Source organism: Motacilla alba, chromosome 5 (assembly GCF_015832195.1).
Source record: "Motacilla alba alba isolate MOTALB_02 chromosome 5, Motacilla_alba_V1.0_pri, whole genome shotgun sequence".
NCBI lineage: Eukaryota > Metazoa > Chordata > Aves > Passeriformes > Motacillidae > Motacilla > Motacilla alba.
Genome location: NC_052020.1, coordinates 8,121,458 through 8,140,824, shown reverse-complemented (window position 1 = coordinate 8,140,824; position 19,367 = coordinate 8,121,458). Strand labels below are relative to the sequence as shown.

General features: G+C 45.6%; 1 protein-coding gene across 1 annotated transcript; it reads left to right on the top strand.

The window, feature by feature from the left end:
- Positions 1-10,912: 10,912 nt before the first annotated feature.
- On the top strand, positions 10,913-19,293 carry LOC119701673 (acyl-CoA (8-3)-desaturase-like). Its single transcript, XM_038138689.1, has 12 exons — positions 10,913-11,170; positions 12,602-12,712; positions 13,444-13,641; positions 13,997-14,098; positions 14,257-14,385; positions 15,226-15,286; positions 15,959-16,035; positions 16,326-16,423; positions 17,062-17,158; positions 17,424-17,503; positions 18,189-18,314; positions 18,592-19,293. The coding sequence occupies exons 1-12, from the start codon at positions 10,925-10,927 to the stop codon at positions 18,641-18,643; spliced, it is 1,377 nt and encodes a 458-aa protein (XP_037994617.1). The 5' UTR covers positions 10,913-10,924; the 3' UTR covers positions 18,644-19,293.
- Positions 19,294-19,367: the final 74 nt, after the last annotated feature.

Sequence of the window (19,367 nt, the reverse complement as noted above, 5' to 3'; positions counted from 1 at the left end):
GAAAGAGAAGATGAGCTAAGCTGGTCACTGTCCATGACAAAGGGAAGGAATACAAAGAAATGCTGATTAGCACTCAAGTGCTCCAGTTGTCTTTAAATCTAAAACTTGTGCTGCCTGCAGCAATGACTTTTTAGAAAAAGAACCTTGTCAACAATAGCACCGAAGGACTCCTCAAATCAGATTCATCTTGTCCATCTTTATGGAGTCAAGCATCTTGTCTAAGCTGCTGCCTGGGTTTTCTTGTCAATGGAGAGAGATAATTATCTCTGCATCTAATTTATGCTGTCCATTTCCTTACATGATTATAGAGCAAGAACACAGAAATCATTTACATTATGCATTTTAAGACAGATAAAGCTAAGTGATTCAATTCATTTACTGTATTTGAAATATTCTGGTGCTCACATCATCCTGTTTGGAGACAGAGAGGTGCCATGAAGCACTGTCTGCACCTGTGCCACCACACAGCATGATTCTTAAACATGTAGTTGATAAATGGGGGTGAGACTGTTAAAGGACATAATATTCTTCCTGGAATCATGGAATGGTTTGGGTTGGAAGAGACCTTAAAGCCCATCCAAATCCATGGACAGAAACACCTTCCCCTTGAACAGATTGCTCCAGCCTGGCCTGGAAGACTTCCTGCAAACAGCAAAGGGGGGGAAAAGGAAAGAAACAAGTATGAAAGGACCAATCACATTTTCAGGTGATATTTGCAGTATTCTTCTCCAAATGAAAAGTCACTGCAATTTATATTTTTGTGTTTAAATTTTGCAGAATAATGTGATTTCCAGCTGGGTTTAGTATGAGCCTGTTAGTGCAAAGAACTGCAAAGGAAGTGCTTCTCAGGAGGTGCAGTGAAAGACACACAAGTTGAGTCCAAATGTTACAGAAGAAGCTTCTCAGGAAGGTAATTTGGAGGGTTGTGCAATGTGTTTTCACCCTGATGGCTGATGGGGCCTGCCTGTACCTGCTGACACACCTCAGGTGGGAAGGCTGGGTGGATCTTTACTCAGGAGCTGGAATGAGTTTGGAATTTTCCCCAAACACTAAAACAGACAAAACTTCCTACCAACAGGATCTGTGAGTCTGTGTAGGATGTGGGCACAGCTTGTAATGTGCAGCAAATACTTGCTGGCTCCTTGTTCTTCTTCATCTCCTTGTGCTTCCTCAGCTCCTGAAATGCACAATTCCTTTCTTTTAAAGAAAATGAGGGAATGCAGTGGCACAAATATAAGGAGTGCCCCTCTCTGCCTTCCTTTCCAGGAGAAAATGTGCATTTACAGTGGACACTGTTTCACTGTTTTCACAAGTTTCTCTCAGATTTGCTTTAAGAACATGACTGTAAAAAGTCTTTTCCAACTAAAATGGTTCCAGCTTTTTTCTGCATTTTTCCATCCTTGCCAGTAATGTGACAGCAACATAATCACCACCCTTATGAAATCTCTCTGCTGACTTTCCACCACAAATGAGAACCATGTTTCACCTTCTATACCAGCTAATTGTGGATGGGTTCCTTTCCTTTCCTTTCCTTTCCTTTCCTTTCCTTTCCTTTCCTTTCCTTTCCTTTCCTTTCCTTTCCTTTCCTTTCCTTTCCTTTCCTTTCCTTTCCTTTCCTTTCCTTTCCTTTCCTTTCCTTTCCTTTCCTTCATAATTCCAACGCATTTAGAGGTGCTAGGCTGTTCCTTTGGTCGTTTCCAAACACTCTCTTCATCAGGACATCACTCTCTGGAGATTAGGAAAGGAAGTAATTATGGTTCTGATATACAGGACTAAGAAATTAGGAATTATGCAACATTAATCCCTCTCTCCCCCACAGATTGGCAATGTGAAGGGGAAATCAGCTCAGAATATTCCAGGTACACTGGAGAGTGAGAGATCAGTTTAGCAATACTGTGATATAAGATTATTTGGAAGAGCTAAGGACTTCTGAGGGATTTCTGGCTCTCTCTGACCCTTACTCTAAAATAAAGTGTCTGTGTTTGCAGGAGAATAGGGAGGAAGAGAGGGACAGGTAGATTTGGAAATCTCTGAAAGAATGTATAGAACTGGGTATAATCTTAACTCTGTTTTCATTTCTCAGGACCAAGTTTGAAATACTCTGTTTGAAATAGTGCAGTTGTGAAATACTTTCACTGATTTTCAGCTGTTGATAGGACAAATAATCTCTAAATTAATCAGCATAACGAGGGAAAGTCATAAAGTGATAAAGCTTTCAGTTGCTTTATTTTTTTCTTCCTGCTCTAACAAGAGAGTAGTGCCTCCTGTGGGAGTGAAGGATCATACAACTGGTTTTGTGTGTAATTTTTATGTGCAGCTGGTCTGTCCTTCTTTATTCTGGCCTCTCTTGTAGGTAGTTGCTGTCATGGTGAAGTCTGAGGTGTGAGAAACAAGGCTGATGAGAGAAATCACTTCCCCAGAGATTACAAAATCCCTTGTATTATGCAGCAACTTCAGCATGTGCCACCTCCATTACTCCTGCACCCAGCTTATTTTCTTCAGCTTATTTCTCATTTATCCCACTAACAGCACTAGTAGTTATCACATGTTAACATTCAGCTGCCACATTCTTTGTGGTTTTTGTTCAGGTTCTTCTTTTCCCTATTTTTGTGCCACAGCTTGGCTCAAACAACTCTCAAATATGTTTTGAGTTCCCGTGTCTGTGTTGACATCCTTGCCTGCCTTGTTCAGACACGCAGAGCCACATATTTAGCACCTCATCAGCCCTGAATTTGGGACTGGAAAGTTCTGATTTATTTTGGGTACAAGTATGGTAATCTGGTGCTTGGAAAAGACAGTTGGGATGAAGAAAATAGGAATAATGCAGGGCTTTCCTTAGAGTGTAAGTGGTTGAAAGTGAGGGAAAGTTGGTAGGAGGCGGCTTCCATATGTTTCCAGAATTTCTTCAAGGGGTTAAGGGACCTGTGGGTGCAGTTCACAGAATCATACAGAATTCACAGAATGACTGGGTTGGAAGAGACCTTCAAGATCATCGAGTCCAGCCCATGCCCTGACCCCTCAACTGAGCCATGGCACCCAGTGCCACATCCAGCATTCTCCTAAACACATCCAGGGGTGGTGACTCCACCACATCCCAGGGCAGGCCATTCCAGTACTTTATCACTCTTTCCATAAAAAACTTATTCTTAATATCCAACTTGTATTTCTCTTGACACAGCTTGAGATTGTGTCCTCTGGTTCTGTCAGCACTGCCTGGAGAAAGAGACCAACCTGAGCACAGCCACCTTTCAGGGAGCTGTAGAGAGTGTTAAGGTCACTCTGAGTCTCCTTTGCTCCAGGCTGAACAGCCCCAGCTCCCTCAGTGGTTCCTCACAGGGTTTGTGTTCCCAGCCCATCTCCAGCCTCGTTGCCTCCTCTGGACGCGCTCGAGCATCTCAACATCCTTCCCAAACTGGGGGGCCAGAGCTGGACACGGCACTCGAGGTGTGCCCTCACCAGTGCTGAGTACAGGGGAAAGGTGACCTCCCTGCTCCTGCTGGCCACACCATTCCTGATACAGGCCAGGAGCCATTGGCCTTCTTGGCCACCAGGGCACACTGCTGGCTCATGTTCAGCCAGCTGTCGACCAGCACCCCCAGGTCCCTTTCTGCCTGGGCACTGTCCAGCCACACCGTCCCCAGCCTATAACCCTGCAGGGGGTTATTGTGGCCAAAATGCAGGACTCAGCACTTGGACTTATTAAACTTCATCCTGTTAGACTCTGCCCACCAATCCAACCATTCCAGGTCTGTCTGCAGAGCCCTCCTGCCTTCCAACAGATTGACACATGATCCCAGCCTATTGTCGTCTGCAAATTTACTAATGAAAGACTCAATCCCCTCATCCATGTCAGCAATAAAGATATTAAACAGAACTGGCTCCAGCACAGAGCCCTGAGGGACACCACTGGTGGCTGGCCTCAGCTGGCTGAAGCACCATTCATTCACCATCACTCTCTGGGCCCAGCCACCCAGCCAGTTCTGAACACAGCAGAGTGCTCCTGTCCAAGCCATGAACTGCAGCTTTTTCCAGGAGTGTGCTGTAGGAGACAGAGTCAAAGGCTTTGCTGGAGACCATGTACACAACATCCACAGCCTTTCCTGCATCCACCAGGTGGGTCACTTGGTCATAAAAGGAGACCATGTTGGTCAAACACAACCAATCCCTCCTAAAACCCTGCTGGCTGGGTCTAATACCCTGGCCATCCTCTAAGTGCTGTGTGATGACACTCAATATAAACTGTTCCATCACCTCACCAGGTACTGACCTCAGTAATGTCTTACTGGTCTATAATTACCAGGATCCTCCTTCCCACCCTTTTTTGTGAATGGGTGTCACACTGGCCAGCTTCCAGTCATCTGGAACCTCACCAGTGAGCCAGGACTGCTAGTAAATGATGGAGAGCAGTTTTGCAAGCTCATCTGCCAGCTCCCTCATCACCATGGGGTGGATCCCATCTGGTCCCATTGATTTATGAACACCCAAGTGGTTCAGCAGCTCTCTGACTGCCTCCTCCTGGATAATGAGAGGACCATTCTGCTCCCTGACACCATCTACCAACCCAGGAGGACACTTGTCCTGAGGACAAGTTGTCTTCTCACTAAAAACTGAGGCAAAGAAGGCATTAAGCACTTCTGCCTTCTCATCTGCAGTTTCTGAGTTCCCTCCCACATCCAGTATAGAACAAAGGTTGATCTTACCCTTCCTCTTGCCATCATTATATTTGTAAAAACATTTTTTATTATCCTTTACAAAAGTTGCCAAATTAAGTTTGAACTGAGCTTTGGCCTCCCTAATTTTTTTCCAACATGCCCTAGCAGCCCCCTTAAAAACTTCCTAAGAGACCTGACCCTCCTTCCAAAGATGATGCACCCTCTTTTTGTTCCTAAGTTCCTCTGAAACCTCCTCCACCCAGGCTGGACGTTTGCCTCATCGGCTCCTCTTTGGGCACACGGGGACAGTCTGTTCCTGTGCCCTCAAGATCTCTGTTTTGAAGCATGCACACCTTTCCTGAACTCCTTTGTTTTTAAGGGCTGCTTCCCAAGGAACTCTCTGAATAAGTCTCCTAAATAGACAAAAGTCTGCCCTCCGGAAGTCCAAGGTAAAATCTTATTGATGTTCCTCCTCATTTCACCAAATATTGAGAACTCTCTAATTTCATGATCACTATGCCCCAAGCAGCCTCCAACTACCACATCTCCCACCAGCCCATCTCTGTCTGCAAACAACAGCTCTAACATAATCCCTCCCCTGGTGGGTTCACCCACCAGCTGCAATTGTCCTCCACACACTCTAAGAACTTCCTGGACTGCCTCTGTTCTGCTGTATTAAGTTCCCAGCAGATGTCTGGTCGGTTAAGGTCACCTACAAGAACAAGGGCTGATGAACATGAAACATTCTCTCGCTGCTTATAGAATAAGTTGTCCACCTCTTCTTCCTGGCTGGGTGGGCGATAACAGACTCCCAGTAGGATGTCAGCCTTGTTGGCTTTCCCCTCAATTCTTACCCACAGGCATTCAACTTCACCATCATTAGTTTCAATACCCGTGGCATCAAAAGCCTGCCTAATATAAAGGGCCACCCCTCCACCTCTTCCTTTGCTCTCTCTTCTGAAAAGCTTGTAGCCAACCAGTGCAGTGCTCCAGCTGTGTGAGCTGTCCCACCACGTTTCCATGGTGGCAATTACATCACAGCTCTGCTGTTGCACCATGGCCTCCAGCTCTTCTTGTTTGTTACCCAAGCTGCGTGCATTAGTATATGTGCACCTCAGCTGGGCCACTGATTTCACTCCTATCTCAGGCTTACCACCCTTGGGCCTGCTTCCAGACAGCCCAGCTGCACCCCCTACCCCCTTCAAACCTAGTTAAAAGCCCTCTGAATGAGTTCTGCCAGTTCATGAGCTAAAATCCTTCTGCCCTTAACAGAGAGATGGAGCCCATCTGGTTCCAGCAGGCCAGGTGCCATAAAAGCTGCCCTGCAATCAAAGAACTCAAAATTCTGCTGACACCACCAACCCTTGAGCCACTTGCTGATAATGTGAGATCTCCAGCTCCTCTCATCATTTTTCTCTGCCACCAAAGGGACTACCTGAACACTACCTGTGCTCCTGCCCTATCACCCGCTTCACCCAGTGCCCTGAAATCCCTTTAAATTATCCTGTTGCTCCTCTTTTCAACCCCATCACTGTCAGCCTGGAGTGTCAGCAGTGGGCAATAATCAGAGGGCTAAATCAGCCCAGGGAGTCTCTTGGAAATATCACATACCTGGGTTCCAGAGAGGCAGCAGACCTCTCTGTGGGGTGGGTCTGGTCAATGGGTCATGGGGCGTTCTGTTCCCCTCAGAAGGGGGCCACCCACAAGGACTACCCTTCTTTTCTTTTTAATGCCACAGGCAGCGATCTCTCTGACAGATGAAGTGTAATTGGGAGGCTCACTGGGCAGATCATTTTCTTCTATATCATCTGTCTGACTCTCCAGATCCAGGGGCTCATACCTATTCTCAAGTGGCACCTGGCTAGGGGACGGGGGTCAGGAGGAATTTTTATTATTACCTCCCCAAGCAGGGACCCATTTCCACTCCCCTTCATCCACCAGGTGCCCTTCTGTTGCCAGGCAGTGGGAGGCATGGGAGTCCTCTGACTCCTGGTGGGCCTCCCTCAAGGGTGGAAGGGCAGAGCTCCACCAATCTTATTCCCTTTCACTATCCCTGATATTTCTTAGTCATTCAACTTCCTCCCTGAGCTTGGCCACCAGTGAAAGGAGATTGTTCACCCGTTCACACCGCAGGCAGGCTTCTTCTGCGATGCCCCCTGGAACCACTGATAGCTCAAACACTGCACAGGAAAGGGTCTGGACAGACTCATCCTTTTTGGAGGGTTCTATTTGGCTACATACACTTGTACTAACTGCAAGTTTTGATCGTGCAAAAACCATTACTGACAAAAAAACCCAAAACCAACCAACAGAAACACAGCAAACAACAAACTAAAAACCCCACTAGCAGGAGGGAACCTGCAACCCTGCCTGAGCAACCTGCTTTGCCTCACTGTGCTCCCTAGAGGCCTCTTTAAATCACCCAGGAGGAAAGCCCTGCCCTGCCCCTGTGTGGCTAAATTATCACCAAAACAGCATAATCAGCTCTACCAGTCCTGCGCAGCAGAACATCAGGAGCCTCAGAAGTTCCTGCCATGGTATCCCTTCCAGTTTGCTGTAAACTCCAAGGACTTGCTCAGATCCTGCTAAGAATAATGAGGAATTAATAGAGAACGTTCCTCTAAGGAGTTGCACCACATGAAAGAATAAGAAAAGAAAAAAAAGGAACAGGGGTTACAGGCTGCAAAAAAATAACTTATAGATACAATTTGCATTCTTGTATAAATTACATTTTTATGACTAAGTGGTTTGTTTATTTATATTTAATAGTTTATTTTATTTATTTATATTTTTATTTATGTTTTGCTCTGAGTTGCTCAGCCTAATTATGGTTACTTTTGGTTTTTTCCCCCTTTTCCTCAAGAGGTGGGTGATGCTCCAAGCCTGGCAGTGTTTAAGAAGCATTTGAGCAAAGGTAGAGGCTTTAACTTTTGGTCAGCCATGAATCACAGAATTTCTAGGTTAGAAGAGACCTTTAAGATCATCGAGTCCAACCCATGTTCTAACACCTCAACTAGATCATGGCACCAAGTGCCACATCCAGTCTTTTTTTAAACACATCCAGGGATGGTGATTCCACCACCTCCCTGGGCAGATGATTCCAGTATTTGACCACTCTTTCTGTGAAAAACTTCCTCCTTAATTCTAGCCTGTATCTCCCTTGGCACAGCTTGAGACTGTGTCCTCTTGTTCTGTCTGTTGTTGCCCGGAGTCGTCAGGCATGATATTTGTAGTGATCTAAATGATCTAAGTGATTAAATGATAGTCCCTTGCAACCAACTCAACTGAAATATTCTGATGCATTCCATTCTGTTCTATTTTCTCCTGTCTCTAAGAGAGAGGAGATTCCTGCTTGTTCATTTATGAAGGTACTCGACCTTCTCATGCCTTTGGTGTCAATCATCTAATCAATGTTTCTCTCCAGAATCTGCCACATTCATGACACGCAGAAAGGGAACTAGTGGAGTTCCTTTGGCAGTCAGCAAATATATTCATCACTTAGGAAGTGCAACAGTTCAGTTTGGAAAAAAATCAGATTTTAATCTGCACAAGAAGTCCATTTAGCTTTGCCCCAAATATTTTTTTTTTTCAGGTTTGATGACATATGTATTAAGACAAAAGTTCCAGAAAGGACCATGATGCAGCTTTGGTACAGTGCAAGGAAAGGAAGGCTGGATTACAGGAGCGTAAAGATGTGGGTTGTGTGAAGGAACAACGGTTATCAGATAGCTATAGAGTCATAATTTGATGCTTATCTTTTTAGCAGTTGACATCTTCATTGTGAAAAGACAGGTTGCAAAAGCAATCAGTGCTGCTTAATGTGGGTAGAAAACTGAGGAGCTGGAACCTTGGTGATGTAAGGGCTGTGGTGCAGATTAATGAAGGGCTTGTTCCCAAATGGATTGTCCCCCTTGGAAGGACCTGCTGTACAATGGAACTGGGTGCTGTTATCAGCATTCCTATCAGAGCACTGTCTGACACAGTGATAAAGTCAAGAGTGTCTTGCATGTGACAGGCAGCTCCTTCTCTCAGCAGGTTACTTGGCTCATCCTGAGGTAAGGAAAGCTTCAGTCATCCAAGGGCTTGACATAAATCCATGTAAGGTCTTAAAACCTCGCTACCATTTTGGGTGCTTGAGGGCACTTGTTAAAAAATCTAAAACTCCAGCTAAGCTTGTGCGTGTCTCCTGACATGCCCAGGCTCAAGCCTTGTCCAGCCTGGCCTGGAACACTTCCAGGGATCCAGGGGCAGCCACAACTTCTCTAGGCAACCTGTGCCAGGGCCTCCCACCCTCACAGGGAAGGATTTCTTCCCAATATCCATCCATCTAACCCTGCCTTCTGTCAGTTTGAAGCCATTCCCCCTTTTCACTCCAAGCCCTTGTCCAAAGTCTATCTCCTTTAGGTACTGGAATTGTGCACAGAAGTTGTGGTGTTTGGGGTTATTTTGTGTGCTCCATACACTAAAAACCCTTTGGGGAGGAAGATTTTGCCTGCTTGTCTTACTGACCCATTTAACCTATTTAACCTTGTGCAGGATTTTAGGATCAGAGAAAGGTTGGGCTGATGATCTTGAAGGTTGGACTCAATGATCTTGGAGGTCTTTTCCCACCTTAATAATTCCATGAAGTAGCTAAGGAGGTGTAAACACAGGACAAGAAGGGAGTGGATTCTCACCCCTTTTCTGAATATTCAATATGGAGTATTCAGTGTAAGTGCAGAAGCTAAAAGGAAGGAGTTGTGCTGCACTCCTGAAGGTATGTGCCGGGGTGCTGGAAGTGGTTTATCTCAAATGTTATAAAAACACATCCTGCAAAATACACCAAATGTGAGCCTAAAGGGATGGCAAAGCCCGGGAATCAGGAGGAAATGGTGCCTACTGTGACGGGGGACAAGAAAAGGAACAGGTTGATGATAATAACTATTAAACTTCTTTTTAAGGCACCTTATTGCACTGGCTGTCTCTGGGAGCTGGGCTGAGAAATCAGCTTTGGAATTTCACACCTTCCTGTAAAGGAGAAGAACCGGAAATATTGTGTAAACAGTTTGATTGCGATAACTGGATGAGATTTCTTCTTTTGTATCAACATCTCTTTTGGAAATCTAAACTGCAGAATCGTTATCAAGTGTGAGCTTTACCAGCACAAGTAGACTCAAGAGCAAACAAGCACTGAGAAAAACAAAACAAAACAAAAAAAAAGGCAAGTAGATGCATGAGAAATGTTATAAATGTAAAGAAATCAGTTCAAATTAATTAATCATCAAAATATGGTATCTCAGATAAATTAATTCATGCACTTTGAAAAGCCTGTCTTAATTGTGGGCTCCTCCATCTGGGTTGTTGCTGTTGTGGGTTTTAACAGGTGGTTTGCTGCAGGATAAAGAAATCATTCAGTCAATTGCAGTTTTAAATTTTCAAGATTGGGTCTGTTTTGACAACAGAAAATTATGTGGATGCTGTGACTGTTTAGAGGGAAAGGAAAAGTGGCACCAAGTGCTGTTCTGCAATTAATACTCATTTCCTGGAGTCCCCCAGTCTAATTAATGATTTTACAAACATGAAGGGGGCAGTGGGAGGGGAAGAAACAGCAGTTTCACAACCTGCTATCAGAACCTGCTACAACATTCCATGTGTGCCATCCCAGGTTTATCCCAGGTAACAGAAGCAGCCAGGGCAGAGCTTCGAGGATTATTCCTGCCATGGGCTCTGTGGGAGCTCCCCGCTGGCTGTGAGTGCTGGAAAACTGGACTGAAATAGAGGGTTTCATCAGGGGGCTAACTGTTACACTGAGTTTTCTGGAGATTGGTGTGGTTTGGTTATTGGGTATTTTTAGTAGGACATAAGAATATGCTTGATTCATGTTTCATCCAAGCGGTTTGTGGACTGTAACATCAAAAATGAAGCTACAGAGTGATTTTTTTTTTTTTTTTTTTTTTTGCTGGTTAACTAGAGGAGTATTTTAAGGGAAGATTTCCCTGTCTGAGCCCGTCCTGGGAATGGAATGAACTCGCTGAGGACCCTCCTAAGCAGTCGGGTACACCCCACCTGAGGGTACTACGAGGCTTTGGGCACTGGGGATGCAGAACCAGGATGGGAAAAGGGCAAGTTTTAGGGGGGGAAAGGGGCAAGTTTTGGGGGGGGCAAACCCAACCCCGAGGAGCTGGAGCGGGTGGAGGCGCCGGGGCGGCGCCGGGGCGGCTCCCTCCCTTAAATGCCGCGGCGGAGCGGGATGCGGGGCTGCAGCTGCGGGACGGAGGAGGGCAGGAGGCAGGATGGCACCGCCGGGGGGCGGCGGGGAGCTGCGGGATGGGGACGGCGATGGGGACAGGGACAGAGCTCCCGCAGCGGGGATGCGGCGCTTCACCTGGGAGGAGATCGGGCAGCGGAACGGGCGGGGGCCGGCGCCGCAGGAGCGCTGGCTGGTGATCCACAGGAAGGTGTACGACATCAGCCACTTCTACCGGAGACACCCGGGAGGGGCCCGGCTCCTCGACAGCCACGCCGGGCAGGACGCCACGGTGAGCGCAGCGGGGATGCGGGATGCGCCGGAGGAGGGCGCCCGGGAAAAGCCGTGCGGAGAGGGCTTGGGAATGACCCCAGAGGGAATCGGGGTACGGGACAGAGTCGGGGCAGCGAAGCGCGACCGCTCCGTGCGAGCCTCGCCATCCCCATGCCTTGGGAAAGGGCAAATGAGGAGATGCAGCCCACGGGAACGGGATGGGAGTGTTGCTCCAGCTAAATCAGAGCATCAGCTGGAGCGAGAGCAGAGGAGCACATAGAGATGCCCAGAGGACTGGCGCACCTCTGCTAGCTGGGAGAAAGGAAGGCTCTAAGAAGAGCTCAGAGCCCTTTCCAGTACCTGAAGGGCTTCAAGACAACCGGAGAGGGACTTTTGACAAGGGCCCGGAGGGGCAGGACGGGAGAATAGCTTTAAACTAAAAAAGCGTCGATTTAGAGGGGATATAAGGAAGAAGGTTTTGATGATGAGGGTGTTGAAATACTGGCGTAAGTCACCCAGAGATGCCCCACCCCTGGACACACTCAAGGTCAGGTTGGATGGAGCAATCTGATGTAGTTGAAGATGTCCTTGCTCATTGCAGGGGGGTTGGACTAGAGGAGCTTTAAAGGTCCCTTCCAACCCAAACCATTCTGTGGTTTTCTTAAGTCTTCAGAATTCCTCTTATCTCCTGGTCTTGCTTGTGTAGTTGCTGTGAGCTGCAGCAATTTTTTCCGTATATAAGGGATATTTGAGGCTCATGGGAATCAAAATAATTTTCAGCCCATCAAGTTTAAATTACAAATTGTATATTAGTTGAACTTTGCATTCTGTAATTTCAGCACTCATTTCTCAAGTTACTACTGCCAGATTTCTTTCATTTTAGCATGCTGGAAAATCCCAGACAATAGATGAACCAGATATTTTGTTTCTGGGATCTGAGGCAGGTTGGTAGGTAGTTGGTTCCATGTCCAAATCATTAAGCCCTGCAGGATCTGAGCCACTTCCGTGTCTGTCCACCTTGCATTAGGTCCATTGCTTAATCTTTTGGATATATATTATGAAAAATTAAGAAATTATCTTAATTGAACGGAAGATTTTAACCAAAAGCAGAATGGAATGAATGTATGATAGGTGGCAGCTCAGGAGAGGATGAGAAGCACAGAAGGCTCTCAGTAAGCAAAGAAACCTTTACTGAGGAATTAAAAAGTGACTATAATTAATGCCAACGTTTTAGACAGGGTGACACTGCACACTGAAACTGTGGAGTCCTCTTGGTGCTGCTTTTTGTTGTTGTGTTCTCTCACAAAGGATAAAAAGGGAAGCATGCCTTCCACCAGGTTGCTTCAACCTTGGGCACTTCCAGGAATGGAGTGATTCACAAGGCAATTTTTAATTTATTTTTTTAAAACAAAATCTGGATTTCTTTTCCTTTGTTGTTGTGCCTTTGCAGGATGCCTTTGTGGCATTCCACGTTGACAAGGTGCTGGTGAGCAAGTACTTGAAGCCACTGCAGATTGGGGAGCTGGCACCAGACCAACCCAGCATTGAGCCCACTAAAAATGTAAGTCTGTCCTTACAAAACAGATCAAAGGAGACTAAAGGGAAATATTCTGAGATTACACCTTGTTCTTCTCTATCAGCATAGCTCCTGGAGCAATGGGAACCAGGTTCCTCACATTTTTTTGGGCTAGGACTTAAAAACAATGTGTAAATATGAAGATGTATAAATGTGTAAATTCCTGAAGACGAAGTTTTCTTATCACAGCCACTCTACCTAAATAGCAGAGTTATCACCTCTTCTTTCCCTTGCTTTGAGGAAGAGCTAACTCAAAGGAAAAGGAATAGTCTTGGAGAATAAATATTCTCCTTCAGCTGTAGGTGCATTTAACCCTCCCCTGTTAATCCTGGGAGGGGAAAAGTGAAGACAAATATAAGGAATAATTCCATGCAAAGACCTACCACAAGGTGGCACGGGAAGTTCATGCATGCAAAGTGCAGCTTCCGCTAAACACAACTTCCAGCTGAGCCCTCTGCTGCCTGCCAAGGATTTGATGGAAGAAGCACCGAGGAGGATTTGTTTTAAGGGTTGGGATGCAGACATTGTGATGGCTGCTCCTGGCTCCTCAACAAAAAGCTGTAGCAGAGCAATGATAAGGTTTATCAAACCCAGCTCTTGCCCTTTTAGCCAGATCCTTTGTTCTTTCTCCCCCTGCATTAGAGTGGATTTTGGGTTATGAGGCTGCAGTGGTGCTCTCTAAAACCAGAGAATTGTAACCCTGATGCTTCCCCCAGGAAATGCTGGTGAAAGATTTCCGGGAATTGCGTGCTACAGTTGAGAGAATGGGACTCCTGGAGCCAAACCAGCTCTTCTTCTTCCTGCTCCTGGCTCACATCCTGGTCCTGGATACAGCTGCCTGGCTCATCCTCTTCTACTTTGGGACATCCTTTCTGCCCTTCGTTTTCTCCCTGCTGCTGCTGACCATTTCCCAGGTGAGCATTGAATTCCACAGCGTGCACTTGCATCAAGCTATGCATACACACGGGAGCAGTTTCTTGTCCTTTGCTCCCTCACTTGGCATAAAAACACAGCCACTAGCTGGATACCAAGAAGAAATCCTGCATGTGGGGAGCTCACACTAAACTTAGTTTGGGATTCTTTCAGCAAGATACATTCTGGGGGAAGCCTTGGGACTGTCAGGATTCCGCAGTCCCTTTCTGCTGGTAACTTGGGAGCAGTGTCTGGGAAATAAATCTTGGTATTTCAAGGCAAAGGATGAGTGTGGCACCATCCCCATCTCAATTCCTCTTTTTCTCCCCTCCTGAAGTTTTCTTTCTCCTCCTCCAGGTCCAGGCTTCCTGGTTACAGCATGATTTAGGACACCTCTCAGTATTCAGGAAAACCAAGTGGAACCACTTGCTACACAAGTTTGTGATGTGCCATTTGATTGTGAGTCCCTGGAAAACTTCTGAGGGTCTTCCTGTAAAAATGTCTGTTCTGAAGACTTTGTGGAGCATGGGCAGCACTGGGGGAAGGATTAGGCTCAGGAAGGAAAGGGAATTCTGGCTCTGAAAGTGTTTTTCATGCTTTGTTCTTCCCTTGCTCAGGGGGCCTCTGCCAAGTGGTGGACTCTGCTGCACTCCCAGCACCATGCCAAACCCAACTGCTTCCACAAGGACCCTGACATTGATATGCACCCTTTCCTCTTCACTTTGGGGAAGAAATTCTCTGTGGAGGTCAGTGAGTGGGCGTGGGAAGTCCAAACCTAAGGTGTGATGGCAATTTCTGTAAAGACGTTTATTTCTCCACAGCTCACACTAAGTGCCTTTCAGCATGTCTTGAGCAGCTGATATGTTGATGTAAATAAATTAGACATGATGTAAAGGCATTGTATATAGGGTGGAAAATCCACCAGCACATTCATGGTTGGAGAAATCTAATGACCTAGAACAACAACTCAGTAATTAACGATCATTAGATAACTTGTAAACATCAATCAACGTAAGGCATGGCTGCAGTCAGCCTGGAATTATTATTCTAATATGAATGTATGAGGCTCAGTCAGAGGGTGGCTTTGATGTGTCCATGTCTTCTAGGAGAGTTTGCTGGGACAGGAGCAGCAGGACTGAAAAACTCAGGGCTGTTCTGGAACTCCAGCTGGGCAGAATTTGTTGGACTGTGTAGGATATTCCCAGTTTGTCCTGCTTGGACACTGCCAGGAGTGACAACCTAAGAGTGCTGAACCCCTTTTGCTGCAGATCCCATCAGTTCTTGACACTATCACAGCAGCTACAGCACTGAAATATTTTTCTCCATGCCATCGTGGAACTGCCATTCAAGTTTAGAGACTCAGAGAAGAAATAAGGGGGGAAAATGAGAGAAAATACGTATTTCTGACCACTAACATAACTTAGCCTTGATATATCTTCACCAAATGAATCACGAAACAAGAAATGAGGGTTGTGGGAAGCGTGCAAGAATAGTCCCTCTGGAAAATAAATGGAAAAGAGCAAGTTACCTATGCAAATTGCTTGGTCTCCACTAATTTTTTTCTGTTTTTTTTTTTTTTTTCACAGCTTGGGATCAAAAAGAAAAAATACATGCCCTACAACCACCAACACAAATACTTCTTCATCAGTGAGTATCTCTATCCTCCTGCAATTCCCTGTGAGGTATTAACGGGGCTTGGAGATTCTACTTTTGACCTGAAGAACTTGAGAAAAACAAAGGTGCCTGAGTCAAAGAACACAATAAAAAACTAAAATAATACCAACCAGATTTTTGGAAAAGTTGGAGACCTGCCCCATCTTATCCCAGATCTCCCACATCCTCCACAGAGGCCCTGGGTTCTGGTATCATACCACATCTTTCAGTAGTATCAAAGTCTGTGGGTTTCAGGGATTTTTTGTTTGGTTTGCTTTGGTTTCTTGGGGTTTTAAGTGCAAGTGAGATGTCCTTTTGGAAGGCTGAGTTTGAGTTCTTCAACCCCAAATCCCTGATAGAAAAGCGATTTCATATTCATCCCTGTTGTTCCCCTGCTCTGCACCAAGGAATAAGAAGTCAGATAAGCTTTGGGCTGTGGAAGCCACTTCTCAAAATAATAATTTGTGGCTGTTCCTCAGCCAAGAGCCTAAGATGAAATCTGAGGTTTGTAAGAACTCTCAGATTAATTGTCAGACCTAGAACTGTTTCAAGGCATTAAACCAACATCCTAACCTGGAATGTTCTCCAGATTGAGCAGGAATTCTGGACCCTTCCCTCCCAGGCTGATGTCACTCAGTCCATGATGTGATGAATTTTTCTTTCCAGCTCTTCCTCCGCTCCTGTTCCCCACCTACTTCCACTGCCACACGTTTTACATTGCCTACACAAAGAAGTACTGGGCGGTGAGTACTGCTCCTTGTGTGACCAAAAGGGGTCAGATGGGGACCTTCAGCCTTCCTTCTGAGCATGGAGCCAGCTCCCTGCTGGGCAAGGATGCTCAGATTCACCTCTTACAGCAAGCTGTGAGAAAGTAGCATAGGCTTGTGTTGGATTGTTTTGGATTATTCCATTCACAAAAAAAGCTGTCAAAGCTGAAAGTAAATCATTCTCTAATACCTATACTACAAAGCTTCAAAAAATAAATAAGCAAATGTAATTTATAAAGGCATGCTTTTCTTGTTGTCTTTGGTAGGACTTGGCCTGGATGCTGACCTTCTACATCAGATTCTTTTATACTTATGGATCTTTACTGGAAACAAAGAGTCTCCTGGCATATTATTTTATATTCAGGTGATGTGCCTTTGAAGGTTCTTCAGCCTTTTCTCTATGCATTCTTTCCATCTGTACCTTCCTGCCTTTCTCTATGTTTATATTTCCACATTCTCCTTTACCACCTATTTTTTTGCCTACTTTTTAAGTCATAAATTCTTTTGTTCAATTGCCAGTGCAAGTTTCGTGTTGCCCCATTAGCTGTGGCAACAAAGAAATTTCACTGAGTGCTGACCAAATTGAGAAATATTTACCTCATATAACATTCAGTGCTTTGGGTGTTGGGTCTGCTGCTGCTTAAAGAGCACATTTAACCAAAACAGCTTAGCCTGGGCTTGCAAATGCCCAGGTATTATCCAGCAGCACTGACTTGAATGGACAGCACGCTCTCCCCTTGGATCATTTCACTGATTCTAATCAGTTTGGGCCTTGGCTACAGATAAAACAAGCTGAACACCAGTCAGTGTTAAACAAAACACATGAAATAATCATGAGTTTCATAAGGAAATATTAAACTTCCAGAGTTTGGAAGTCCTTCCAGGTGCTGGCTTAGCAAGGCTAGTGTTCAGCCACATCTTTAAGTCTGGCTTTGCCATTATTTCAACGGCTCCTCGCTGACCTGCTCACTCAGCACTGAATTCTCTCATCTCATTGCACAGGATGCTGGAGAGCAGCTGGTTTGTCTGGGTCTCACAGATGAACCACATCCCAATGGATATTGACTACGACAAGAATTTGGACTGGATGTCTACTCAGGTAAAAGATTTTTCCCTTCTTAAGAATTGTGGCCATACAGGTACAAATTTTAACCATAAGCAAGTCTCCTGTTGCATTAAGGGTGAAATCTGTTGGCGGATGGGAGGTGAAGGTTAATAGGCTGATGGATTCAGTCATGGAAAATGTAAAGAAGTACAGCAATGACACACTCATGGGCAATCCAAAATGAAATCCAGGTCGAGCTCTGGTTCCTAAACATACTCTTGACTTGTCTCTGACTTTGCTTTCCTCTCTCTTCCTCTAGCTCCTGGCAACCTGCAACGTGGAGCAGTCGCTGTTCAATGACTGGTTCACAGGGCACCTCAACTTCCAGATTGAGCATCAGTGAGTACTCATCCCAAGAGGGAATTTTCTTTCTCTTCCTCCTTTTTTAAAAAATACTTCCCCTTCTCTTTTCTGGCTTTTTCCTTCCTTATTCTTTTTTGCTCTGAATTCTACAAACAGTTGTGGAGCAGCAATGAGTTTGTCTTTCAAACTTGAAACTCTTAAAGAGAATCATGTAATTAAAAACTTTCACTGGATCCACAGGATGACAAGAGAAAATGGAACAGGGGCAGGATCAGTGCAAGAACAGCAATAGAGTCAATCCCAAGTTGTAAGTTTTAGGGATCAAGGGGAATGTCCTGGTTAAAGCACCTGTTTTCAGTCTGCCACAGGAGTTTAAAGCCACCTCTGCTGATTTTTTATGCTGTTACTCTATAGAGTGAGATATGCAAAGATGAAGGATGGGCTCATCTCCTCCTCTGTGCTATGGAGAGGGCTACTTCTGGAAAAAGGGAGGGAGGGGAAAGTAGCTTCTTCCATAAATATAATTTCATTTGGAGACAAACTGTGGAAAAGAACAGAGGGGAAAGCAGGAAATTCCTACGAGTTCCTTGTGCTAAAAGCACAGCAGGGGGAAAGAAGAGCTGGGAGCAGCTACAGACCCTGCTCATTGTGAGCTGGGTGATTCCTGGGAAGCACTAATGACTAGGATTTCCTGTGAAGCTTGCCTGTCTCCTGTTCACAGCCTTTTCCCTACAATGCCACGGCACAACTACTGCAAGGTGGCCCCCCTGGTGAAGTCCCTGTGTGCCAAACATGGCCTCGAGTACCAGTGCAAGCCTCTGCTCACAGCCTTCGCAGACATCGTGCAGTGAGTAAAAATAAACCCCCAAAACTGCAGGGGGATGCAGGAGAGACTGGACTCCTAAGAGCAAGAGGGTTGCTCTACTTTTACCCTCTTGGGCACATGGTGACTCTTTGGGATGGGGCTGTGCAGGGCTGAGTGGGACTCAACCTTTGTGCGTCTCTCCCAGCTCAGCTTATTGTGGGGTTCTGGGAAATGAGCACAGACAAAACCTCATTCCCTTGTCCCAGCAACACTCCCCTGAGCAGCCCTGTGATGTGTCCTCTCTTTCTCTCTCTCCCAGCTCCCTGAAGACCTCAGGAGAGCTCTGGCACGATGCCTACCTGCACAAATAAAGAACAAGGCTTGGGGCTACCATTCACCGCCTGCCATGGATGCATTCCCAGCAAGCTGAGGGGCAGGGACCACAAGGGACTCTCTGGCAGAAGAAAGTGAGTAAGGACTGAGGGATAAAATTCCAATAGAGATGAAACCACCTGAATTTTTCTTCTGATTTTTTCTGGGGTTATGGTACGGATATGTTAAGAGTGGGCAGGGCAACCAGAAGGTGAATTGTTAGGAGAGGGAGGAGCTCGCTGCTGAGTCTGAGCATTTCTGAGCCTGGGCTCAAGTCAGACCATGGACTGGTGGAGGTACACAAACTTAACTTCATGTCACAGGCCTCTGATCATGGGGTTTGGGTTTTTTGTTTTCCTCATGTGGAGGGTTTAATGCTTGATACAGCATTTGCTTACTTGAATTTGAAACTGCAAAGGATTTTGCTGGAACACCATGTTAGTCCAATGTGCTTAAACTACAATAAATTACAATAAACTACAAACAACACTTAGACTGTAGCAAGTGCACATGCAGTGAATAAAAACATAAATGTGTTTTCATTACTGTTCTCTAGAGCAGCCTCATTGTCACAAGGCCAAGAAACACATGGGGTTAAAATCAGCTTAAGGCCTGTGCTCTCTTCAAAATTTATCTGGTTTGAGGGGGTTTTTTGAGATGTGCACACTCCACATACACTCCCCACCTATACAGGACTAAGATTATACTACAGAAAGGTAAACC